The sequence below is a fragment of the Lissotriton vulgaris genome, chromosome 2_1 (genome assembly GCF_964263255.1).
Source record: "Lissotriton vulgaris chromosome 2_1, aLisVul1.2, whole genome shotgun sequence".
Lineage (NCBI taxonomy): Eukaryota > Metazoa > Chordata > Amphibia > Caudata > Salamandridae > Lissotriton > Lissotriton vulgaris.
In genome coordinates, this window is record NC_141687.1 from 871,172,440 (window position 1) to 871,200,346 (window position 27,907).

Sequence of the window (27,907 nt, forward strand, 5' to 3'; positions counted from 1 at the left end):
AAGTTGCCTCTGTCTCAGGGTGTTATGTGAACTTGCTCTATGCATCACTGACAGCAAGACATACGGTGGATTTCTTTACGGATAGACGACTCGGGAGAGACGGAAGTATAGTGAAATGTAGGATGGTTGGCCAAGAGAAAGCTGAGGGTTTTTTTTAACATCTTTTTATTAACAAAATAAGAGTTTTCCACACTGTGAGACACTAGACATAGCAGTGGGCCCTTCAAACAATTATATGGCAGTATTCATTCTGTAAAGTTCCCCAAGTTCGCAATTAGCCCATGGCACTCCCGGTTGACCCCTGAATCCCCCTACATTCCTGACGACAATACCCTTCAATCAGTCAGCAAGTCTCCCTGGTATGCCATCCATGACTCCCAGATCTTTTCCCATTTACGCGGGCATCCTCTACTCTGATACACAGCGTGTTCAGCGCCTCCACAGCCCCCCTAGTCTGGCAAACTTTTGTTTTGCCACCACCCCCGCTAACGCGAGCCAGATTGTTACCCATTTGGGCCACACAATCTCCCCAGTCACTCCCAGGAGATACCATTTGGCATCCACGGGACCTCGGAGCCCACCACCTCAGACATAACCTGCGCCACTGCTTCCCAATACCACTGTATCAAATGGCACTTCCACAGGATATTGAAGAACATCCCCATCTCGTTGCATCCCTGCGTACACTTGTCAGACCCACAAAACCCAATACGATGCTGCACTGTCCTATGGTCATATGAACGATGAAGAATCCGGAGCTGAACCAGGCAGAACCGTGCCCTAACCGCTATTTCTCTGGGGCTCTGTATGGCCTCTGCCCAATCATCATCCTCCACGAGTCCAACGTCGGATTCCCATGCCTCACGTAACGGCCCTAATGGGTCTGGTGTGTTATTAATTAGCTTTTTTATGTAGGTGAGATGACCTTGTCCACCATGGGGTCGAGAAAAAGCCTATCTTCTAATGAAGAATACTCCGGCAAGCGCTCTCCCTCCTTCAGATGGCAATGCAAGACATGTCTGACCTGCAAATATCTTAAGAATTCGCCCTCCCCCATCTGATATACCGAATGCATGGCTAGAAAGTCAAGCATCCTCCCTTGTTTCCACACATCTCCCCGAAAATCTATACCAATATTACTCCAACCACGGAGACCTTTCCGGCGTGCAGTCTCAGCCAAGAAATCTCCTTCCACAGTGGGGTTTGTTCAGTGAGCCTAGTTTCACTGAATAGCCTTCCGCCATGCCGCCACCACTACCTATGTGTGGGTTGGAAGATCTGAGTTGCCCCTCCGCGTCTTGCACAGGGCAGCAAGATAGGAGCCCTTTCCCAGGGTCATGCAATCCACAAAGCGGAGGATTGTTAGACAGGCTGGCACTAGACTTTTGGGAAAATCACCAGGCTTCCTATAAACCAGTAAGGGTTAAGTTACACATAATTCTGGGGTGGCAGTTGGGCATGGGTATCACGGTCCCACCATCTAGTGGTTGTAGCCGAAAAGGACACCTTTGTTTTGTTAACCCTAAACTTTTAAGCCCACAAAAGTGCAACCAAAATCCCATATGAACAAAGAGGTTGTTTGACATTGAATTCATGGACATAACACATTGATCTGACAAGGCAGATGTATTGAATAATCGTATTTATTCGCACAGTAATAAAGAGAGCAATGTAACAATATAATTGTTAAAAAACAGAATGACGGTGTGAGCGTTAAGCTTACTTTCAGCTGACCCACACACAATGCTGTCGGGCTAGGCTTTGACAAGAGTTGCAGTTAACAGTCATTTAAGAGAGCATGGCTAAGAGTGATGGTTCCTTCCTCCACAAGTTCCTTTTCCTCCCCATCCCCAGGGTTAACTCATGTCTGGTGAGTCTCTGCAAGGTTACTAGAGGGAGTTCATCGAGTACCGGGCTCACCTCTGCAAGGTAGTATGGCTTTGGCAAAGGCAGTCATTTGAAAGGCCAAAATGGCTAATGTCCACGAAAGGTAGAGAAGGGCAGGTACGACTGGGACAAAGTAAATCGTTTGACATTCACAAGTCAGTCTCTTCGGATTGAAGGTGGTCCTGGAACCTGGTGTTTCAAGTCTTGTCTGTCATGCACGAACATGATGACAGATACCGCTCAGGCCTCCCTGTTCCAAGATGGCGGTTTGGTCGAAATTGTACCTGGGTAATTGTTGGCCGTGCGTGCGCTGCAGCGTAGGAAAACATGTGCAGATCCACTTCTCAAAGCTTCTATGAGCCCCAGTGTCCAAGGCCGACTTTCAGCAAGAAGAAAGCAATGGTGACGATGCCCACTGCGACAGTGGCAACATTCAATCTCCGGGCATTGTCTCCATAACGGCGGGCGGCTGCGACATCCTTCATGACCATGCGATCTCGCGACTGAAAAAGACACAAAAAAAAAATAAGGACTTGATATGTGAAGGAAAGGCACTGTAAGACCCAAGCAGCTGCAGCACAAGACTCATAAGCCAAGGGGCAAGTCTGTATCCTGAAAGACCTGGAGCACAAGGGTACGTATCCTGACAGGAGTGCAACGGATCCAGGGCTAAGGCCTTCTCGGCTGCCATGGGCTGGACTGAGACTCCTGGCCTTGACTTCAGCCTCCCTCATCCTACATATTCTGCTGGTTCTCTGAGGCCATTCTCAGCTTGATGAGGCTGCCTTTAATATGTCATTGCTTTTGAGGTTCCCCAGCCCTGTTTTCTCGCCCTGATACTCTTGCAAGGTAACCATCAGCAGCAAGGGATAGGGTGGCATCATGGGTGAAAGACCAATGGGCATCAGCAGTGTCCTGCTCAGGCAGACACCAACTGAAGTCAAAGATACAAGCGCATCACAATGTAACTACCTGTGCAGAACAAGGACAAGCAACCCTCTGAGAGTGAGTTTGCCTTTCAAAGTAAAGTTAAAAAAAATAATGAAAGCTGCTCTCTTCCAAATTTGGCTATTTTGTCACAGGCACACCTTTACGCCATCAGGCAAAGAAAGGTGTGTGTGATCTCTAGCACAGATTTTGCACTGGAAGTTAATAACACTGTGCTTAGACTAACTTTAAAACTTTTCCCACAGGAAAAGAGTAATTGTGTTTCTATTTTTAATATTGCCTCTGCTCTCACCATTCAAAAACTTAGCCACCCTCTAAATTTTAGGCCCAGTTGTCTCTTTATATTCTGATAGGTGGGAAAGATATGTTGGGGTTTCTGGCCCCATATCAGGGTGGCTTTCTGGACAGATGACTGAAAGTGTCAAAGGTTCCTGGGCTGTGAACATGTATACACACTGGCGGCTCTTGCGTGTCAGCATCTGCATCACCTGATCAAGGGTACATCACAGTGGCATTCCAGATGCTCCACTTAAGTTCCGCAAACCATAAAGCCGGGTATGGGCTCATGGAGAGGGGTGTCTGCACGTTGTTTAGATGGAAGCTTACCAGACATCTGAAGACATTTTGAGGACATTCAGAAAGCTTCCCTGGAAAGCATTTCACCTATTACTTGAGTTTGAGTTTTAAATTATTTATACAGCGCGCGTACACCTGACGGTTCCATGGAGCTACAGTATGCCGAGTCCTTGAGAAGCAAGAGTCACGGGGGGGACAGGTGAGAAATTATAAGGGGAAGGCTTTTGAAAATAAAAAAGTTTTTAAAGCCTTTCTGAAAGGCAAGTATTGGGTAGAGCTTCTGAGTTGGATGGGGAGGGAGTTCCAAAAAATGGGGGCAAGGGCAGAGAATTTAGTGCCTCCCCATTTTTTTCGACGAAAGCGGGGAGCAATCAGCAGGTGTTGAGAAGAGGAGCGAAGTTCCCTGGAGGGGGCATAGGGTTTGATCTCCGAAGAGATAAAAGCATGGGAGGAGCCTAGCTGGGCCTGGAAGGCGAGGCAGCCCACCTTGAATTGGGAGCGTTCGCGAATGGGGAGCCAATGCAAGGATTTTAGGAGGGGGGTGACGTGGTGGGATTTCGTGAGGTTGTAGACCAAGTGGGCCGCTTGGTTCTGGACCAGCTGAAGTCGTCGTACATTGTAAGCCGGCATGCCATAATAGAGGGCATTGACATAATCCAAGCGGGAGATGACCATAGCAAGTACGATGAGTTTCAGGGCTGAGAAGGAGAAGAAGCGGGAAACCTTGCGGATAGTGCGGAGGGATAGAAAAGAGGAGGAAACCACCGAGCTCACCTGGGAGTGCAGAGTGAGTTGGTCATTAATTTTGATTCCAAGGGTTTTGACAGAAGAAGAAGGGGGTGGAGGGGGTCCAAGGGAAGAGGGCCAGAAGAGGGGGGACCAGGGACTGGAGCAACCACCTGTCAAGACCAGCTCTGTTTTATCTGGGTTAAGTTTCAGGTGGTTGTAACTCATCCAGTCCCGGATGAAAAGCATAGTGGATTGGAAATTAGATTTAGAGTCAGGGGAGTGAGAGAGAGAAAATATGAGCTGGAGGTCATCCGCATAGTTATATACGGAGACCTCCATTTGTTGAAGAGCGAAGATGAGGGGGGCTATGTATAGATTGAATAGTAGGGGGGAGAGAGAGGAGCCTTGGGGAACCCCACATGCCACCTTCCGAGGTTCAGCCGAGAAGTCGCCCAAGCGAACCGCTTGGGTGCGATCGCTTAGAAAGGAGGACAGCCAGACCAAGGCAGTGCCGCCCCGACACGGGAAAGTAAGATGGAATAGTCCACCGTGTCAAAGGCGGCGGAGAGATCGAGTAGCACCAAGGCCTGGGGGATGTTAGTGTCCATTCCCTCTCTAAGGTTGTCGAGTACTGAAAGCACGACCGACTCGGTGGAGTGAGCCGGGCGAAAACCGGCTTGGCGGGGAGCCAGGACTCGGTTTGCTTCCACGTAGGAGGTGAGTACTTTGGTGACATGTCGCTCCAGGACTTTCCCTAGGAAAGGGAGCAAAGAGATGGGGCGGTAGTTGGCGGAGACAGAGAGATCAGCGCCAGGTTTTTTTAGAATGGGGAGGATTATGGCGGATTTGAGAGCAGGGGTAACCACACCCTGAGACAGGGAGCAGTTGAGAAAGGTGAGTGGGGGTAGCGGACAGTTGGTGAAAATGTGACGGAGAATGTGGGCAGGGCATGGGTCAAGTGGGGACCCAGATTTAACTGTAGAGAGAAGGGGGAGAAAGGATTCTTCTGTTAGAAGAGGAAAAGAATCGAGACAAGCCTCTATAGGGGGGCAGGAAGGGTTGAGGAAAGAGGAAGAAGGGGGGGGGATATTGGCTCTGATTGTAGCAATTTTGTCTAGAAAATAAGAGTTCAGGGAGTCGCATAGAGGTTGAGAAGGGGCGGGTTTGAGAGTGGTTCTGTCAGAGTAGGCAAGTTTATTAATAATAGAGAAAATTTCTCTGGGTTTATTCTCCGCGACTAGAATTTTAGAGGAAAAATAGTCCTTTTTGGTGGACAGAATGGATTTTTTGTATTGCTGCAAGAGGGAGGTATACTGTGTTTTGAGGATGGGGCAGTACTGTCGTCTCCAGGCTCGTTCTGCATGGCGGACCGAAAGTTTTAGTGTCTTCAGTTCATCATTGAACCAGTGGTTTGAGTCGTTCGTCCGTCTAGAAGAGACCCGCCTAAGTGGGGCAATAGAATCACAGGCAGAGAGTAGCCAGGAGTTAATGGATGTGGCTTGTTCTGAGGAGGGCAGACCGGAAAGGTCAGGGCTGGAAGATGAGAGAGAGGAGACTAAGGAGGCCATATCTACCCGACCCCAAGAGCGGACCCAGATGTTTTTGGGGTGTGCGGGCTTAGTGGGCGGTCCGAGTTGAGAGAAAAAGGAGATCATTACCATTGGCATTGTGGTTTGTCACTCACATTTCCTTGTTTTTTATTTGCTGGCTCCATTTGTTTTAGGCTGTCCAGTTAAAGTTCGTCCCTTCCTTTGCCCAAATCTTGTTACTGTATTCTACTGAGCTCTCACTTTCTATATACAGGCCTTGCCTTGTTCTTATCTTGCCACATTTCTTGTACATTTAAACACAAAGGTCAAATGTCAGGCTCTTTTTTCCAGTTCAGTTTTTATTAGAGATTTAGATCTTAAAATGAGATCTACAATATACAAATTAAATCCATTGATACAACTTTAAAAAGGAGCAAAACATTTTTTTTACAGCAAATGAATTCAACTAACTGGGCAATTTCCATAGCATATTTTTTTAAGTGATTTCAAAAATCCCTGTTGATAAATTTAAAAAAGTACTTGGATTTTTATAGCGTGGCTAATCCCCTGTGAGGGTCTCTTGGCGCTGTCCATAGGCACTGTGACATTCGTTGATTTTCCAAATATATTACAGTATGCTGAGCCGACGCCGAGACTCAAACCTGGATCCCCAGCTCCAAAGTTAGTGGTTCTGGCCGTATCGCCACACCCTCTCACCCTGCTTAACATTTCAATCTACATAGCATTATGCATCTTCGTACTCTTATGTTCCAGATTTCAGTTCAATCAGACTTGAAGTACTGCCGACTGACATTACTGGATAATACTATGGCTCCTTTTTCCATGGGAGCTTGGTGTTTACCTTTCTTTCGGTGACTTCAAAGGGAGGGCATTTAAAGAGGAATGCAGATTACTCTCTCCAGGAGTCTGCTCGTGCCTCTACTGTGATCCAGTTTATGAGGCTGTACCATAACACCAATGCACAAAGGGAGGGACAGGGGGCAAATGAAGGTACAGCACACAGGCTCCTGAAGTGCAGGTACACTCAGAGGTATGCAGTTCCTAAGGAAAGGGAGGATTGAGAGGAAGAGTGGTCGGAAGTACCTGATGGATCACGTTAGGGGATCTGATCCATATGGGGCACAGCCCTCACACACCCCTAGGGGTGTCATGCTTCATCATCGAGCAGCTCTTCGTTGGGCTAGCGCTGCAATGCCTCACTCTATGCCTCTCTACTCTACTCTGCACTACTCTACGCCAATGCACTCTACTCCACTCTCCTATGCACCACTGCACCATACACCAGTCCAGTCTAGGCCACTCCACTTTACTTTGCACTACTCCGCTCTATGCCAGTCCAGGCTGTCACTCTACTCTGATCACTATACCACTGCACTCTATCATGCACCACTCCACTCTGTCCTGCACCACTGTTCTCTGCACTACTCTACTCTGTGCCACTGCACTCTACACTGCACCACTCAACTCTACATCACTCTACTGCAATCTGTCACTGCACACTGCATCACTCCACGCCACTCTAATCTGTTCTGCATCACTGCACTCTACGCCACTCTACTCTCCACCTCTGTACTCTACCCTGCACCACTCCACTCTACGCCACTTCACTCTAAACCACTGGGTGATTTTGTTTTTTGCTTACGCCCAACAAAAGTGTGCTACAATTAATTAGATGATCATGCATTGATATCTGATGTGAATAAGCCTACATAGGTCGGTTTCTGCTCCAAGAAGATCTGAATAGATTCTGAATGAACTCAGAGAAGTTTTGGATTTGATGGTATTGCAGCCATCATTACGGACATATGCACAGCATTCAAAACTGCCAAACACTCTATACTCGTGTATGGGTACCTGTAAATAGCTCTTGTCTGCATTACATCAAGTTTTTGCGTCCTTCAACTTATTAATTCCACTCTTTGGCACACAGAGGTCTGCAGGACTTGTCCATCAGCCCTTTCCCATTTGTTGCTTATGTCCAGCCTCTAAACGAACTCAAACTTTCATTTGGTTCCTATGTGTATGACTAGAACACACTTGTTCACTGTATGTAAATGAATCTAATAGTTTGGGTCTTCTGCTTTGGGGTCCACACGTGTGTTATTAACTCATTGATGAGTGATACCTTGCTTAAACTGAATTCCATGAAAGTCGAACTCATGATTCGCAGAGGCCGAACCTCTATCGGGTCTTTGAACTTGGATCCTGCCCTACCTTGATAGAAACTTCTCCTGTCCCTCAGTAAGTGGTGTAAATTCTGCCTCCTACAACCGACTGTGAACCTCTCCCCTCAGTTTCTGAGCCAAGTGACCTCCTGATGTTTCTTTCTTCTATCCCCAGTGAAGACGATCACAGCTGCTTCCTTCAATTGCTAAAGGATGTGCTGTGGGATTCTGCAAAAGCTCAAGTGCTACCGCGTACTGCACAAGTGTGTGAGCAAGGGTGTTTCATTTAAAGGGCTCTCGTGCTCAAAAGTCTTGAGATGTATTTGACCCAACTATTTTATACGAAGTCTCTGATGCCATCAACCGAAGCTACTTCTGTGCTCTTCCAATCAGGTTCTTCTGGGAGCCGCTCTCTTTTAGTGCTGAATCTTTGTAATGTACTTCCCGCTTGCTCTTTGCTGCACCGCAGATTATAATAAATGTGGTAACCAGCGTAACACCTGGCTTTTTTCTGCTCCTTAACACTACCTTTATTTTTAGTTACTTAAGAGTCTATTGTGCTTAGTACCGAGAAGTCCTGGGATATTAGCGAGCCCTGCAAGGTACAATAAAAATCAACTTCCCTCTCGCTCTCACACAAAAAAATCATGTGATTTATATTTAATAGCATCAGTGTTAAGGATACCAGTGTTTTTTTCACTACAGGATATTGGCTGGGGAGACTTGGAGAAAGAATTATAAGTCACTGAAAAGTACTAGGGCCAAGATCAGGATCAAGGCAGACTGAATAGAAGTATAAGATTAGCAGCCCTTGATAAAATTGGTAGCTTTGTAGAATTGGCCTACTCCTTCAAACCTCACTCCTTCCACACATAACTAACCACAAACGTAACTCACTCATTCCCAAGACAACTAGCCTCTTACATTAAAATTCCCACTCCATTTACTCTACTTTTAAATATTCAAAAAATACTGTAGTACTGAAATGCAACCAGGAGAGGGCACCAAATTACAAGAAATGGTTATCTGTTTTGTTGCAAAACAAACAGCACTACGAGACACACTCAAACATCCAGGTAACAAGCATTGGAAAAGCCAAGAGTTCTGTCGATGCTGCCTGCTTGCTTGTTTTGTCATGGATCTTATCGGTTTTGAAATGAGGAAGGTGCTGTGTCTCCTCAATTTAAAAAAAGGGCAACCATTGCCATAGTAGCCCTTTGAACTAAAGGTAACTACTATGCGTGAGGATATGTTCCTTGAGAAAGGGCAAAATCGGGTCACTCACAGTGAAGTTAGCTGGCCCATTGCCCCATGCTGTAGTGGGGTGAAGAAATATGTGAATGACACAATAACATACCATTGAATGAAAAAGGTGGGCTGAAAAGCCTAAGTACATTGTACACATTATTATATTATACATATAACTGTAGTAAAATCAAAAGGGTTTGACAAATGCCAGTCCTAAATATGCAGAGTCAGGCAGAAACAAATGTGCAGAGAAAAGCACATCTGAGCACTCCACAACAGCGAGACCTGCCTCCACACAAGCACTGAACACATGCAAACTTCAATCCTACACCTATTAGTCCACTGTCGTGACCTTACGGGGTCTATGATGTTATAGATCACAGGAGACACCAAAAGGTTGGCATCTTATGATATGCTAAGATGAAAGGGATGCTGAGTGCAGCACCTGGCCAAAGGCAAGGCACTGGAGTACGGCTGCTCTGGACTGCTAACGCTTGTCCCAGAAGACGGGTATGGAAGTGTGGTTTCATGTAAAGCCCCCTTTAAGACCATTCTCTGCAGCGGAACATAGCTATGTATGTTCAGCTATGTCTTCCCAGCTGCATATAGGCAAAGATCCATCCTATCAAGGCCTAGAGGAAGGGGTAGTGAGCACTGGACCTGGGCAAAAAAGCAAGCACTGTGGCCAAGGCATGCCTGGCACACCCACAGGCTGCCCAGAAGGCAGTTGCGGTGCAAGGGCTGACTGCTGCACCTCACTTCACAGGTTGTGGAGTTGTAGCTTGATGGTCACAACAAAAACCACCTGCGCCCAACCGCATGAGGAATTCAGAGCTGCTAAGCGACTTCAGAGATTTATTTATTTTTATTTATTTTGAAAGTTTTATATAGCGCGAACAGGATCTTTGCAGATATCAGAGCGCTTTACACGGCTGGGAATGCCAGCAAGAGAGTGGGGTTACACATAAGTAGTACAGCACATCAATAATACAAATATAACAGTTGAATGTGTGCATAGATAGTCGGTAGCATCAATAATACAGGTGAGATACATAGTCATATAGTTCGAGCAGCGATTTAAATGTGTGCGTAGATAGTTAGTAGCAACAATAATTCAGGTGAAATGCATAGTCATAGAATTCGAACAAAGTAATACAGGTCGGAGTAGAGATGCTATCAATGGTGATTTGATTGTGGTGTTGTCACCAGTGATGTCATCAATATTGTCCTATATAATGCCATTATGTATGAGTGGGAGTTAAGGCTGCTTAGCTACTTCAAATCACCAATTTAAGGTGGTTTTAACTCTATGTTGTAGATACTGACGCCCTCACTTAGCGCTGGATGGACACCCGTCATCTGACGAAATGGGGCAGGTATCCCATCTGCCATATTCAGGGTGTATACAAGTCTATATACTCTAAATAGGGCGTAATATTTTGTGCTGAAACTATGCCTGCCACAATGCGGGTAGTGTTTTAATGAAAAAACAGAGAGAAGGCCAGACTCCCATTAAGCATGGTGGCCTGATCAGCACTTTTTCTACTTTTCAAGCACACGCTTTAAGTCTTTTTTTTGGAGGGGGAGTAAAAACCTCAATGTCCTCATACGCAGGGGACTTTCACGCAGAGCGTGGGGGACATCTGACTCTTTTGCCTGTCCAGGATAATCCTGCACACCATGGTGGTCCAGCAGAGATAAAAAGCTGGTAATAACAGCATAAGAGGGATACCACCTTAATAGCGTGCCCCCCTAATGATATACTCACCTGTATGTGTGAGGCAGGTGATGCTTTGGACGGCAGTGGTGAGAGCAGCTCCATCATTGGATAGACGTTCCACAAACAGCATATATTGTTAGCCAGATTCCAGATTTCAACTTTTTCCTGATGACTGCAAACTTATAATTCACATTTTACAGTGACATTTTTGCTTATACATCTAAGGTGTCTGATACAAATGCACCAAAAAAGCAAGAAGATGCCAGCCGCGGCCCATGCAGGAAAGAGCAGTGAGGTCATTTGGGGGGGTATTTCGAAGGACGATGAAGAGGGAAAATTCATTATTTATTTAATTTTTTCTCACCATCGTCCGTCGAAATCCCCCGCCCCTCAACCCGGCCCCACTGCCCAACCACTGTTACCTGCACGGGCCGAGACATGCAGCGCTAGACTTCTTTCTGTGTCTTCAAGAAGCAGAAAGAAGTCAGGCGCTGCAGGTCTCATGAATCTGGTATCCTTTCGTCCAACCATTTTATACCTCAAGTTCCTTATATGGGTGCCATAATATGGTTTTGGGACGTAGAGGAAATAACTATTAGGATTTTATTTTAGCCTAAAGAAATGTATGTAATATTCACTCAAAAAAACAGTTCGGATCTGAGTTATGGTTCTGGCTCAAATGCGACAAACCACAGAAATTCACCAGTTATGGTTCGAGCCAACACCTTGTGCTGCATACGACATCACATCAGTAATGACAGCACAAGTGACGTTTATAACATCACTGCTTGTCGGTTTATAATGAGTTAGAACGTAACCAGCGAATTTTGGTGGTTTCGAATTTTGACCCAGAAGCATAACTCACCTTTTCACTTCTGTTTTTCCCTGGAATGTAATGTTTTACATGCTGTACCAAATTTCCAACCACTGTTAAGCACAGCCAGGCCTTGCACCCGACCCGCTGTGGGCAACCAATAGAGAAATGCAGAGCAGGAGTTGGACACAAGACTTTGCATTGTTTAAGCCCTCTCCTCTACTGGGCCCCCTAAAGATGCCAACTGTCGCCCAGCCCTGTTGTGCAGAGCCTTCACTTGGGGGTAGGCAGGGGTTGGTAGTGTGGCCAGAGGTGCAGTCAGGCCCTGTCCTGACTTCAATACGTGTCAATGTTTCTATTTTTTTAGTTCCATAACTTTCTTTGTAGGTTGCAGAGATATCATTAGGTGTCATTAAGTGACGTTAAACATGTCACATGTGAAGTCATCGATGATATCATGTGTGTTGTCATAGGCAGTACAAAGACATGGAGCAAATTATGTCTTGCGCCCACAAAACCATAACTGGCAAATTTCTGTACTTTGTCACGTTTGAGACAGAATCATAACTGAGTTTGCTCTTTTCACTAAACATCATGGGCCTCATTTATGAGGCCCCTTGCGCCATCGGAACTTCACTTTTCATGAAGTTCCGTGGCGCAGAAGCCTGCGTGGTATTTATCAGGCAGCAGTACGCCTTTTTGTGGCGTACTGCTGCCTGATAAATATCAGTCCCTTTAACGCAGTGTTCTGCGTTAAAGGGGCGTGCAAGGGGTGTTGCTGGGGGCGTTCCCAGCAACATCCATGGCCTTTTGACACTGCCCCAGATTTACGAGAAATCGTAACTCTGAAGCAGTGCCAAAAGCTTACGCCTCCCCAGGGAGAAATGTCTTTATTTCTCCTCGTATTTCCTTTTTCTATGTGTGCTGCATTCTACAGCACACATAGAAAGAGGAAAAGCCTCTTGTGATTATTTTTGTACAGAAAGGTTTCCCTTGCTGTACAAAAATAATCTTCCCCGCAACGCAGGCACCCTTGCACCATTGTGCAAGGGTGCCTGCGCTGGCGCAGGCAGCCCATTGTGCGCCGTCGCAGGGGAAAAGGACAGGAATGCGCCGTATCTTATAGATACGGCGCATTTCTGCCCTTTTCTTTTGCCGTAGGGAAGCGCAGCAGGAAGGCCTGCTGCGCTTCCCTACGGCAAAAAGTCATAAATGAGGCCCCATGAGTTTTTAAAAACATTTTGCACGCAATTATCAAACCTGCAGTACAAGGCCAGGCCCTGCACTAATCTCGAAGGCGGACATCCTCCACACCACACAACCCTTGTCCGTGCGCAGTGGAAGTTGGCCTACTGCAACAGCCTATATGCAGGATTAAATCGATCTGTCCTGCATAGGTTGCAAGTTGTCCAAAATGCTGCTGCCCGTCTGGTCCTAAAATGGCCGAGGAGGTCTTCTGCCTCTGCCGCCCTCAAGGCCCTACACTGGCTACCTATTCATAAACGCATACTTTTCAAAATCCTAGTGATTACCTTTAGGGCATATCACCAAAAAGGACCCAAATACTTCCTTCCCTGGTTCAAACAGTATGCACCAACACGCTCCTTAAGATCAGCCAACATGAATTTATTACAGACCCCTAAATTCAGACTTTCAACTAGAGGAGGGAAATCTCTCGCAACACTGGGCGCAAAAGCTTGGAATAAACTCCCTCCCAACCTGCGCCTAATCTCCGATGAGAAGATTTTCCGTAAGGCTCTGAAAACCTGGATCTTCAGCCTTCCAGACTCGGTCTGTATGACTCTGGTTTAGACACAGCGTCCTGTTCAAATGAGATAGATGTGTGAGCTGACTTTTCCGGCCTTCCATCTGGCTACGGGCTATAAGCGCCAGGATGCTCCTTGGAGTGACAGTCGCGCTATAAAAGTGCACACTTACATTACATTACAATGCATCAGCCCCAGTCAGGACCTGTACCCAATCCCGTGCCAGGCTGCCAACCCCCTCTGTTTACGGCTCTGAGGCATTTGCAGTAGGGGAGGCCAGCAGGGCTGTGTTACCCAGCAGGACTTGACCTGCAGCTCTGTTCAGGGGCGGCTCCTCCATGTGGGCGGAGAAGCATCGTCTCACTGTTCCCCCCCCGCCCCCTCCTTCGCGACCGCCCACCCGTGAGTCTTACCGGCCGTGTGACTGGCTGGGTCCTGCACCCAACCCACTGTGCATGGCCTCAGACTCAATTCACTGTGGTCAGACAGCCCCACTGTATTTTCTTTTCAAATGGTTTTTGGAGTACAACTATTTTGTTTGGGTCATTTTTTATACTTAAACCTTTTTCAACATTTTTTAAAGTTTTAATTACTATTTAGTTAAACTGTATTTTGTGTTCTTTACTTCTTCAAACTTGTGGAAAAGACATTGTGGTATTTTATTAGGGGATGGTTCATTGCACGAGAGAGGATAATGTTGTTAATTTCCCCAGAACAAATTATTTTGTTACATTTATTGCAGTATATGGAGAATATCTTGAACCTTGTCCTTCTTTCCGATTTCACGGCTTGAAGTGGTTCCTCCTGCCCTTCGTCTTGAAAGTCCCCGCTGCATGACCTGATCACACTAATTCCTTGTCACCTTTCATGCTTTTACTTTCTTCTCTATTCTGGAGTATGTAAAAAATGTCCACATTAGGGATTCACATGTAAAATGATCTGCTCTTCCACCTTTGAAGTTATTAACACTTTCAAATCATCATCCTTGTGAGAGACCACATCAGATCGCTGCCGTTTAATAGGTCCTGATGCTTGCTGTCTCTGTCCAAGCCCCTGAGCAAATATTTTGGTGACAGCAAAAGCTTAACTCTCTCGGTCTCAGAGTAGAAAGTGAAAATCCAGCCCCCCAAAGCGTGGGCTCCTTTTTAGGTCTCGTGACGTAAGCAGCGCATGCGCTGCTCTCATCTTAGGAGGCTTCTTGGAATCGATAAGATTCGTCTCAGTTCCGCCTTAAGTTTTGATTTGTGTGCGTCGTTTTGCGTCACGAATTATGCCAAAGGCAGTGCAATGATTGCACTGAAGGCATGTCAATAGGCGCTTGTTGCCACTCTATCTCCTTTAAGTCCCTCCCACCGGGATTTGATCCTTTACTTGCGGTGGGAGACAGTGTGTCTTAATTAGCTGCTAGGCACTTTTTTAATCATTCCCCTTTTGGCAAAGGCAGCGTGTGTTTATAATTGCATCACGCTTTCACTAAGTGAAAGCGCAATGCAATTATAAACATGCGCTGCCTTTGCCAAAACCGAGACCTTTTTGAAGGCAGACACAGGAGAAGACCCATTGCATTTGGTGAGGGGAGAGAAAGGGGTTTGTTAAGGACTGGCTAGTTTAGGGAAGTGACTGGGATCCTACTGAGGCTATACTGGGGCCCATAACTGCGCCTCGTGGCTCTCCTGAAGCTGTGTTCTGCCAGTTGATTTTGAGCTCTATGTCTTGGCTGTGACGCTGCAACGAGTGGCCCCCTGGAGGTCGGTGCTATGGGATGGTAGGTGGACCTCGGGAGCGGGACCCACCCTCCAAAGAAAGGCTGTCTGCTGCTCTGATGAAGCCGGCCCCTGCCTCTATGGCGCCAGGTAAAATTTAATGATCAGGACAGCACACTGCGTTTTGTGTAGGGCGCTGCAGAGAACATGCCCTAAATTACCATATACGTGTGAACTTCCACTGATGACTGCCCAGCACTGGGAACGCCCAGGGGGGTGGACGGGGCTTCATAGATGGATAGAAGCAGAGGTCACTACATTGGGTGATTTATGTGTCCCTTCTTGCACCTCCGGGAGATGCATGGCCTCCCTGTGGGGCTCCTTTTACTACTTAAGGCTCTTATACAAAACTTCCATAAATGGTGGAGCTGCAGAGCCTACAGAACATGAATGCTACAACCCCTCCTCCTTATGACGGGCAGACCAGAGGGTCACACTGCTGTGCAGGGCTCTACTAAATGGGGCGCAGTTAGACTTGAAACGTCCCCAGGGGTGCTGGGATGAGGACCTGGGTGCACCACTGTCAGACAAGACTCTTAAGCTCTCTCCTAGTGTGTCTAGGAACACTTGTTTCAAGCATACTCAGTTCTGTTACTTGCACTGGGCGTAACACCCCCCACCCTCCAGGGGAGTACACGCCATGTGTCCTGGCGCATCATTGAATTGTCCTCAGTGCGGAGTGGACATCGCAGGCTTTTTCCATATGGTGTGGTCCTGCCCGATATTCCTTGCATCCTGGACCACTGTTCTCCAGGCTGTCCTTGGGGCTACGGGTCGGGGCCTCGAGCTCACACCCCCATGCCTCCCCCCACCCCCCGGTATGTCTCCTGGGTCTACAGGAGTGCAGAACAGCCCGGAAGGTGAAGGATAAATCTGCAGACCTAGCATTGATTCTAGCCCGCAGCAACTGATGCTGAGCTGGAGATCGCCCCCGCTCTGATATCTACAGGTGGGGCCTGGAAGGGATAAAGTGTTGGAATACGAGAGAAGCGATTAGGAAGGAGCAGGCCAGGGACATCAGAAAGGTGCTGACACTACTTGCTAGGGATGTGGTATTGTTGGCTTGCCACAGAGTGGACCTGGGAGGTCGCATGTTAGAAGATGGACTACTCTTAGGGGTTGCTCCCCCAAATGCTGAGACGCTGGACAGAATATTAATCCTGGGGACCAAGCATGAGTCAGACTGAGTGTCTGTGAGAGACAGGCCCCTAGATGTGGAATGGGTTTGAAACAGGATTAGTGAAGTGCGTCTCTGGACCATGGAAATGCGAAGCTGCTTTCGCAGGTTACTGTCGTGAACAAAATTACCATTGTTTCCCCCCCCCAATCGCCCTTCTGCTACAACTGTGTATCCTTGATATGTTCCACCCTATGGCCTTGAAATGTACAACTTTGCTGTATAACATACTGCTTGATGGCTCCGCTCCACTGTGATATGTTTGTTTTGATTAAACTGTTAATAATAAAAATAAAAAATAAAAAATAAAAAAAATAAAAAAATATATATATATATATATATATATATGTATATATATATATATAATATATATTCACTGAAAAAACCATAGGTTTCACACCAGTTATAGTTAGGTGGACATTTTACTCGCATAAAACCATTGAAATTCCCACGTTATAGTTAGTTGGACTCACTATAACTTGCGCGTGCAATGCACTGCTGATGACGTCACATATTACATCATTCATGACATGGTCAGTGACATCACTCATGACATCACTCATGACATCTCAAATGACATCACTGATGACAACATCCTTGTGACAAAGTGGCAGACCTCCTATCAGCATAAAATAACCTTTGACACACACATTCAAAAAAAGAAACTAACATTTTCTTAAAAAAGGAGAAACCAATACCAATAACAACAACTTATTAGGTAATTCCAACATCTACATACACATCCACTCATTCACCAACAGTTCTATATAGTCACTCATGCATGTACTTACTCATCATATGTACTCATACACCTATACATCCTGTTACACACTAATACTCATCCATATAGTTACTCACACAGAAATTCACACATGCAAATAAACTATCAAAAAACCATTTACTTGATTATACTGCTATATACACACCACTACACATACTTCTACAGAAACGGAAACATATTTACTCTCTTAAACAATCAATTATAAAAACACATACTCACTAACCCACCCATACACACAATCATCCACCCATACAGTCTTGCACACATGCTGTCTTCAAAATACATACAAATAGTGAGTCACTCATTCATGCATCTGTGCTCTAAGTAATATCCCCCACCGAACCATATAGACACTGATACTGATACTAAAAAAAAACAACTAATAACCCATTTATTTTCAGAAAGATACACATTCACTGGATGATGTCATCAGTGATGTCATTTGAGATGTCATCAGTGATGTCATGAGTGATGTCACTGACCATGTCATGAGTGATGTAATATGTGACGTCATCAGCAGTGCATTGCAGGCGCGCAAGTTATAGTGAGTCCAACTAACTATAACGTGGGAATTTTAATGGTTTTAGGTCAGTAAAATTTCCAGGTAACTATAACTGGTGTGAAACCTATGGTTTTTTCAGTGAATTTCATAGGTTTTTTAAATGCTAATTCCTAACTATAACTGGTGTGAAACCTATGGTTTTTTCAGTGAATTTCATAGGTTTTTAAATGCTAATTCTGAACTATATATAAGGCCCCAAACCTATGTTTTTTTCATTGAATTTCAAAATTTTAATAGCAAATGTCTATAGCTATAAAATGTAATATTTTTGAAAATGAATGAATCCTATATTTTATTTGTATTTAAAACAATTTTTTTAATGTATATATTTTTTTTTTACCCTGGAGCGCTCCCGGGGCGCGCCCCGGTGAGCGCCCCGGAAAGCGTAGTCTTTTGAAGCGCCGGAGAGTGTCCCGTTAGCGCTATTGCCGCAAACGAAAACATAATCGTGACGTATCGCGTAGCCGCATCCACGTGATACGCACGGAGTAAGCGCACCCGGAAGCACTCGAGCGAATACGATCGCGCAAAGTAAACATGTGAAGCGCGTCGGTCATGTGTCCTGAAAATAACACTTTTTATTGGTGCAGAACAGTTTTGGATTCATAATGATGAAATCTCTGGTCTTGTGACCTGAAAATAACAATTCTCAATGGTTAAGGCCTTTTTTTTTCCAAATGATGAAAGACCCCACCTTTTTTCCTTATTCTAACTTTGTCCTTTGACTTAGGAAGACCTGTTTTGCAATCTTTGAGGTATATTTTGTACTTTGAAATGGCTTCAATAGCAGCAGCAGCTGGAGCATCTGCACCACCACCACCACCACAACCACCAAGAGGACCACCGCAAGATTACATTGGTGGTCAACAAGAGGAGGAGGAGGAGGAGGAGGGGAGGAGAAGATGGCTGCAGGAACACAATACCCCATACCAGCCAAAACCACACATTGTATGGGAGTTTTTTTCGATCCCAGAGGGCAAGAAAAAAGTAAATACGGCCAAGGTGACTTGCCTAATCAGTGGCATAGAACTTTCCAGGGGGAACCCTAATAAAAAATACTCTTTTGGAAACAACACCATGATTCGCCACATGCAGCGCAGGCATCCGATAAACTATTCTGCTGCAGAGATGAGGGAACTGGCCAGTAACCCTCCCCAATCTTCAAGCACCACCTCCAAAAGAAAGCAACCCACTCCATCGGGACCAGAGGCAAGGGAGACGATCCCTTGCATTCAGCCACGGTTTGCGGATTTCCGTATAACATGTATCCATTGTGGTAAGACCATCTCCTATGGTGAACTGAGCATAAAGCTTATCGTCCTTGCTGGGGACAACCATAAATGCCCCAAAAAACCCACATTTTTTCTTTTTTTTTTTTTTGCTCCAGTTGAGCCATTTTCAATTCCCTGTTTTTTCGTTTCTCCCCATAAAAATAACAAAAAATAAATAAAATAGTTCATAAAAGCCAAAAAAAGTACAAAATGTTCCAAAAACACAAAAAAATATAAAACAACAAAAAGAAGAAAAAAAACAGTTCTTTTTAGAACTACCTCCAATTTATAAAAAAAGGCTACATTTTTTAATAACTCTGTCCTTCTTCTTTCCCCATGGGCCGCTCCCCGGTCCGCTCCCCGGTGCGCGTACCGGGCGCTCCCCCCGCGCAAATCAAAAAAATATATATATTTTGCACCGCGGGCCCTTTTATAGCCCCCACATCAAACCTAGGGGGTCAGGGGGGTCTACCCTGCCCCCTTATGGTCATTTCCCCCTTTTTTTCCCACCTCTTGTGTCTCTATCCTACCGAGACACAAGATGGCGGCCGGTCCGGAGTCCGTTTCGAATGTTTACAGACACCCGAGAGCCAATCAGCTTTCCGTGCGCACCTCGCGTGTCGCGCCCGCTGCACTCCCCGGTGCGCGTACCGGGGCGGCGCCATAGATATATATATTTTTTGGAACCTAAATTACTCAAAATCCACTGGAGCACATATCTTGAGACATAGCAAAGGCACATCGGGCTACCAGTCCCTACAATTTTGCCAAGTTTGGTGGAAATCCATTCAGCCGTTCGGGCTAAAAGTGAGTTTGACCGCCCTATGGAAATTAACATGGAGAAAACACGTTTTGGGACCCCCCTTTTATCTCGGCCACCGCTTGACGAATCCCCCCCCAAACTTTCAAGGAAGGACCGGGGCTCCGCGAGGCAAATTTGAGGAAATTTTCAGGCAGATTCGTCAACCGGTGCCAAAGTTATTCACAATAGAATTTTGAGATTTTGCATTGAAAAAAATCCTAACTATAACTAGCTACTGGCGACCGCCAGTAGGATATATATATATATATATATATATATATATATATATATATATATATATATATATATATATATATTTTTTTTTTTTTTTTTTTTTTCAGTAGCTCTGAAGCTATTTTTCTAGATTAATCCGTCAAGGTGTCCAACAAAAACTTGACCACAAAACTTTTCCGCAAAGAGACAGCCGGGTATACACTGCTTCATGCAGATAGCGGACAACCTAAAGCACTGATCCGCAGTATTCCATACGGCGAGTTCCTCCGGGCTCGGAGGAACTGTAGTCAGGATCAAGATTTTGCCAATGAGAGTAAATGTATGAAGGAAAGATTCGAAGAGAGAGGTTACCATCCTAGAGTCATTGAAGAGGCATTTCAGAAGGCTAATAAGATCAGCCATGAATCTCTATTGAACCCTGAAAGAAAAGATAAAGGGCAGGATAAAGAAATCATCAGGTTTATATCAACTTACCATTCTAAATCATGGAAAGTTCAGAAAAGTCTTATCAGACACTGGAAAGTGCTCAAGACAGAATCAGCTTTGACTGACGTTTTGGGTGACAATCCCAGTATGACATACCGGAGGGCAGACTCATTGAGAAACAAAGTGAGTAATTATGAAATTAGCACGATAAGATCCAAAACCAGCAACATCCAAGGTTTCTTTACATGTATGAAATGTAAAGCGTGCAAATATAGCTCTAACGTGAAAAAGGTATTCTTCCCAGTAGAGGAGAAAGAAAAGAACATTGAGAAACATCTGACATGTCTCTCTGAATACTGTGTATACATTCTGGTATGCCCTTGTCCTAAAAAATACGTTGGGAGCACAATGTTCCCGCCCAAAATACGGGTCCTTCAACATATGAGGGCTACCCAGAATAAAGATCAGACCTCACCTGTGGCTCGTCATTTTGAGGAGTATCACAAAAGTAATCGTGATCTCCTCAAATTTTTTGTCATTCACAAACTACCATCAATGCCAAGGGGAGGGGACAAAATCCGTAAATTGAGACAGTTGGAAAACAGGTATATCATCAATTTAGATACCTTGATCCCTGGAGGCCTCAATTCCGAAGAGGAAATGATATGGCATCTGGGTGACACGTAGACTATGTATGACCATGCAGGGTATGTTTAGTATCTGTTTGTACATATTTCTTCTCTGTAGTGTGTCTTTTGTACATAATGTAAATCTACTCACCTGAGTCTCCTGCAAGAAATTGTTTTTAATCATTTAGTAATTGGTTTATTGTTTTTCACATGTTTAATTCATTTTGGGAAATAATAGGGCACTGTTAGAAAGTCAATCTAAGTCATCAGTATAGGTGTCATGAATGGATATTAGCATTGACAGGCAAATTTTGCTTTGTCTTTTCCTCTTTCCTGCAGAGGGCTGCGGAGGAGTTTGATTGCTGAGAGACATTCTTAAGGCTTTTGTAATTTGGACATTGGCCGTGATACCTTCCCACTGGGGTAGCAGGATGTTCTCTCCTTTACTTCTTCAGGTTTGCTTACGTGTTTTTTCTCCTTTCTCTAAATCTACAAATTTAGAGTTGATGATTTGCTTTGTTACCTTAATCCACTTGGAATTTAATTGATCTACAAATATTCTACGCACTGGCGCTATGTATATTGATTCTAAATGTTGGGCATTCCATGGATAAATTAATCTTACAATGAATTTAATTTTGAACACTGTGAGCAACCCGACAAATTCATGTATTAATGACGTGAAATTTCAAATTTATATTGATATTGTCTCCCATGAATTACAGGTCCTGCATCAAACAGGGTGTAAATACTTAAAATATTTGAAACAGTATATCATTTTGATTAGCAAACACAGTATGGTTGATAGTTTCTTCTATATGTGTTTTACAATGTTTTGCTATGCCCAAACACCACTATAAGATGGCCACCGCACTTTGACTTTTTTGTCCTTTGTTCATGTTTTCACTGAGGCAATCACGTGTGCATTTGTGTTTTTTGAAACTTTATTTATATATGTTTAGGAACATTACTCAACTACCCGTGATCAAGGCGACTGGTTCGCTGAAACGCGTTGGGCTGTTCCATGTATCTGTGTTTTGGAACCGGTGTAAAATAAAAATCAACTTTACGAGTACACCCGACTGTTCGAGTAATTGACATGCTACCTGAGTGGAGTGCATCGGCACAGTTTTCACTGTGCTTTGTGAACTACAATACATATATATGGGGTGTGGATTCTACTAGACACCGAGGCAAGAACTTTGGCTTTACATTTTTACTGAAATCTCTAATAGCAAAGAATTTTTTTTATATATGAAACATTACAAGATCCAAGATGGATGAAATTGTAAGAGCGTACATACCACTGAGGCTAGCGGTCCAGAGTCCAAGTGACCTCAAAATCTGGCCACCAATCAGAGTACGCCCTGGAATAACCATCCCAGAGCAGCAAGCGCCCCTTGAAGTAAACCTGTTGAGCATCTCTTTGGAGAACTGATGAAAGCTGGAAGCGAGCAGTAGAATCCGAACAGGAAAGAGCATATTAGTGGAATACGAAGGATGCTCTATGGGAAATGAAATGCTCTTCAAATCAAACAGAAAAGAAACGGAACAAGCATTTGCAATGCAAAAGGTCTCGCATTTACACGAGTTTAAGCTGTTGGCATTGTAAATGACAATGCCTTTTATTTATGTTTCAAAAACATAAATGAAAGACATTGTCATTCACAATGCCAATAGCTCAAACTCACCTAAATGTGAGACCCGTTGCATTGCAAATGCTTGTTCACCAGGCTATTGACTTGTTTTCATTAGTGTGGAGTATTTAATCAATCAGATGGTCTTTTTTTGCCGGATGTTTAGTTCGCTGCTCCTCCAATAAGATCAGTGCGTTCCCCGGTGTTCCAGACTCACCCAGGATTATTTCCAGGAACCTTGTGAACCATTGCCGAGGGTTGATCACTTTCTGAGACTGTACTAGTCCACATTCATACAGGTATTGGCTTTCCTGCAAAGATAACTGACCTCCTTGTGATAGGAGATCTGAGCAGTAAAGGAGACTGGGGTTTTTTGGGTTTTGATGTACGTTTATTGCTTGGGAATCCAAAACTTTTTGCTCCTTTGGCTTCTCGATAAGAAAAACAGGAGAAGGGAAATCCAGAGGGACAAATAAGCTGGAAGATGTTCAGCCTAAGGGTTTAAAATAGCCATCAGCTTACAGTGTCTGACTTATTGTTACCATCACAGCAGGTGAAAAAAAATTCTTGACGTTCGCTTTGTACTACCAGAAGCTGATCAGAGGTAGCCAGGTAAATATTGCTTCTTAACATCTTCAATCCACAAGCGTCTTAGAGCTAGGCATGAACAGCAGTTCAGTGCTGAAATGAAGAAGAGGGAAGCTGATGCGAGTACATCATCTTCAGTGGTGCAACAACACCTCATCCCTCCTATGAAAAGATCGCCTGACCACATCTTGCAGGAGGGGAAACATCCTTTACAACGCAACTTTTACCACGCAGTGCCTTTACATCGCAACTTTTACAACGCAAACCATTACAACGCATTGCGCTGGGGGGCGCTCTAGGATAGGGAATAGATTTAATTTACTATCCAACACCTTCCCTACTATCCACGGGGACTGGAGTTGGAATAGTAAATTAAACTATTTACTATCCAGCACCCCTCAACACTATGCGTTGTAAAGGCATGCGTTGTAAAACTTGTGATGTAAAAGCATGCCTGGTAAAAGCATGCGTTGTGATGTCATACATCCTTGCAGGAGACGCAAGACCAGCATGCATTCCTTGGTTTGCCGCAAGGTGCTGCACACAATTATCTCTTGCAGAGAGCAAATTGGAAGAGCATGGGAATATCAAGTATTTTCTCCACCAGCAAAATTTTTATTTTTTTACCCCATTGTTCACGTTGAATTTTTGTTTTATTTACTACAAAAAAAAGTTACCACGAAAAACTAAATGTTAACAAAAACGTTATTTTCAGAACCAAATGTTTTGGTTTAAAAAAAGATAAAAATACATGTTGTTTGTTTTGAATGTGAGTGGGAGTGATGGACAACAGTGATAAACAGCAGGAGAGATGGGTGACTAAAACAGTGAATGAGAGTGAGGCACCATGTGAAAGAAAGGTGAGGGACTGCCCAGGTGGCTTGGCCCTATGCCCAATTTACCACCGAAGGCCAAGCCCTGCAGTGCAGCCTTTGTGCCTTCGCTGTGGGGGTTGGCCACAGGACCTGGCCATAGCCCAGGCAGCATGCCTAACCAACAGTGGGTGGCCTACTCCTGCTGTGTTCTCCTTTTGGATCTCTGCAGCATGGGTTGGACACAGGGCCTGGTATCAATTTGCCGCAGGTGGTCAACCTGCGCAGCGCATTGCGCAGCAGGGGTTGGTCACAGGGTCTTTCCTCTGGCCAGGTCAAACTCTTATGCTGCCATGGGCAGCCAATAGACTGCAAGCAGCCAATGCCCTAGGGATGCGGCAAGCACTCATTGCCAGGCCGTGTCGAACCTCACCAGGTCCTGTGACCAAGCTGCCTGGCTGTGTTTTTTGGAGGGATGGGTCCACGGATCCTCATTTAACATTTACCGCTCAAACTTCATGCTTTGAAACAGAAAAACTGTGCAAGAATCACTGGCCTATGCCTGGGAGAACCTTACCTTAGATTTGCAATACCAGCCATGAAGCTTGGCCTGGATCTGCAGCACATTTTTGAAATCCCAGAAACCTCCACTTTTGGCTACGGTCCAAGGTAAGTTTGTAGTACCATTGATCAGGCCATCATTTTAGGTTTTAATGATCTGCGGCACCCGAAAGGTACTCTAGATTCCACAACTCTTTTCATTTGTTTTTATTTCCCCAAAGAGAGACCCTTTTAGTATCCCCTCACTTTTAGCCTAGGAGTCAGGCAGTGCCCAAGCTGTCCCATCATAAGACCTTTTATTTTTTTTACACGACGCAGGGGTGTACTAAAATGTTTTGAAATTGTTGTCATACACCTGCCTTTTAGAAACCACGGTTCCAACTTTGGAACAACAGATTTGAAAGTTTTCAATTTCTGAACTTGCATGGGAACTGCAGGTCCCAAATGGAAGAGATATGCATAAGTGTTAACCCTTTATAGCCCACTTGCCATTTTTTTTAAACGCTTGTATCTCCAACACTACAGAACACATTTATACCAAACCAACAAAAGCATGCATTTAGTATAAAGCTCTACTTTCATGCCAAGTTAAGTATAAATCCATTCAGGGTTTTGGCCAATAGCGCAAACTTTTTTTGTGACAGCTCTTGCACTCGTGGTGTTGTAAGGGCACTGTTAAAGTGTGTTGAATATCTAGCCACTGTCCCTCTCGAGGGTGTGCTCACTGGTGTTTCTACACTAGTGAGTATACCCATATTTGAATGGGTGTGTGTATACATATTCATGTGCGTCTGCGTCGTGCCACGAGCAATAGCACTATGTAAATGCCAATATAATCTATATGTGTACATTTGTGTATATCTGTGCATGCGCTTACGTATGTTTGTTTGTGTGGGCATAATTGTATACTCTAGCATGTGTGTCCACCTGTGCAAGATGTGCCTGTGGTGGTAAGTGTGAATATTGGTATTTCTGCATATGGCTCTGTACTTTACATATGTATTTTGGGTACACGTGCACAGATTTGCATGCATATTTGACAGGGTGAACAGATGTATAGCTACATGTGTGTACACAGATTGTGTATGTGGGTGCCCATACCTGTGCATACAAGTGCCTTCGTGCATGTACATCAGAACTCAAAAGCAATATCTTATTATAGTTGAGTTCTGCAGCTATTTAATGAACAAACTGAATGACAAGCCGAAAAGAGATTTATGGATTTATGGCAATATGTTTTCTTTTTTCACTGCTTAGATAATTATAGAAAACGTAGAATCTTTCTGCATGTTTCCACATCTTCCAAGCTTATGCGCCTCCTTTAAAAAAACTGCCTTGTATTAAACTCATTCGAATATCTTTTTACAACAAATGCCTAACAGCTTCTTTCATCTGTATAATTTGGCACTATGGATTCTGTTTTTATTCTTCATGCATGTAAGCATGCTCTTTATTTTTTATGAAACAGCTGTGCCCTAAAGATATAAGTGGTTTGTGGAAAAGGTGATGACCATGTATTATAAGGAATAAAATACCCCCTAATTATAAGGATATTGCAAGTCACTGAGGAGTTCCATGACCATTTATATAGAACAATAAGGCCAAAGGTTGAGTACCTTTATGTGGTCATGGAACGCGAAAGTGCCTAGCAATAGCCTTATAATGTTAAGGGGGTAATTTATCCCACATATTATACAGAAAAGAAAGGGGGGAAGAGTGGGATCACAGAGGTAGCTGATGAATGAAACGAGAGAGAAAAGGGGCGAGAGTAGGAGAAAAATATTGTAATAGAGGCATTGGGCCAACAGGAGTACAGAAACGAGTGAGAAAAAATGAGGGCGTACAAAATGGCAAATACGGGATAGTAAGAAAGAAAAGAAGAGTGAGAACTTCATAAGAAAATAATGGAAAGACAGTGTCGGTGAGAAAGTGAGTGAGACAATAACAAGTTGTAGGGGAGTAAGAAAGTAATGCGGAGGAAGGAAGTGAGAAAGTAACGCAAAGTAACAGAGTAAAGGAGAGAAAGTGAGTGGGAGAAAATAACTGGTGGTAAGGAAGTAACGCGGCCGAGTTAATAATGAAGTGAGAAGATAAAACTATGATGACTCGGGTGGAAACCGAGTGGGTGAAGCAAAGGACAGGCGAGCGTAGGAAAGAGATGTCACGGTCGCCTTGGCCAGACTCACCTTGACGGAGAAGGCGAGGGCGACAAAGCCCAGGCAGTAAAAGTTGCAGAACATGGCATTGAAGAGCGACCAGAGCACGTAGTCTTTGGGCGGCGGGGCGGTGGGCACCGTCAGCTGCACGGTGTCGAGGCGGCGGGGGCTCAGCGCGGGGCCGGGCTGCAAGGCATAAGGCGGGGGCGATGGCCCCGCGTCAGGGCGCCCCGAGTAGGGCGGCGGCGGGTCTTGGCACTTCGGGTGCTCTTCAGGGTTCATGGGCACGGCCACGAAGCCCTTCTCTGCGGAAGCAGCCATCTGGTCTAGCTCGAAGTTTTGAGAGCACCACGTCCGGGCAGCCCGAGTGAGGTTTGTGCCTCCACTGAGAGCGGCGGCCTTCTCAGAGCACAGAGGCGGGGCCTGGGCTCAGCGCAAGCGGGAAGAGGGGGCGCAGGGCCCGGAAACGACCACGAGTCCTGGCTGACGACCCCGTGAAAGCCGTGCACCCCCCAAACACGGGCCTCCGTCTGCCGCACCTTCCACACGAAGGGGAGCCTCCGTCCGCAACACCCTACGCGTGGGAAGAGGGAGGGGGCGCAAGAATAAGGGTCCTTCCCAGATGTGTCTACAGCCATTCGTGCACATTCTCCAACCCCTACATACCTCTCACAGGCTCTCTCTACATGTGACGTCTCTCAGTGCTCTGCCCCGCACCGACCGATATTTAGAGACCGCTTTCGGCATGTGGTGTGTCTGTCACAGCCCCAGCCCTAATAGCCTTTCAGAGATGATCCCGATGTGTAAACTGTCCCACCCGAATCAGTCTTTCAGAAACAGCACTCCTCAGCAGGTGTGCAATACTAGTTATAATGGGTTAGTACTGGCACTTCTCAGTACTGTACCAAACAGGTACTCTGGTAGAGTACGTGTACTTCTATATTTTAATTTCAAGCACTGGCCCCAGCCTTTCTGACAAACCCTTGACAGTATTTAAGAGGTGAGGTTAGCTTGGCAGAAGTCTCTGCTGCCCCTCCTTGAAATGCGTCAGGGGGACACCAAGTAAGTGACGCCTCTTTACGCTGAATGGCAGGTGTCACCCACC

The 27,907-nt window shown here is 45.1% G+C and overlaps 1 protein-coding gene across 1 annotated transcript; it reads right to left on the minus strand.

The window, feature by feature from the left end:
* Positions 1-1,627: 1,627 nt before the first annotated feature.
* Positions 1,628-27,370, minus strand: LOC147731337 (dispanin subfamily A member 2b-like). Its single transcript, XM_086956388.1, has 2 exons — positions 26,833-27,370; positions 1,628-2,390 (listed from the first exon to the last, which is right to left on the minus strand). Exons 1-2 carry the CDS (start codon positions 27,121-27,123, stop codon positions 2,241-2,243), a joined length of 441 nt encoding a protein of 146 aa, XP_086812514.1. The 5' UTR covers positions 27,124-27,370; the 3' UTR covers positions 1,628-2,240.
* Between the last annotated feature and the right edge of the window lie 537 nt (positions 27,371-27,907).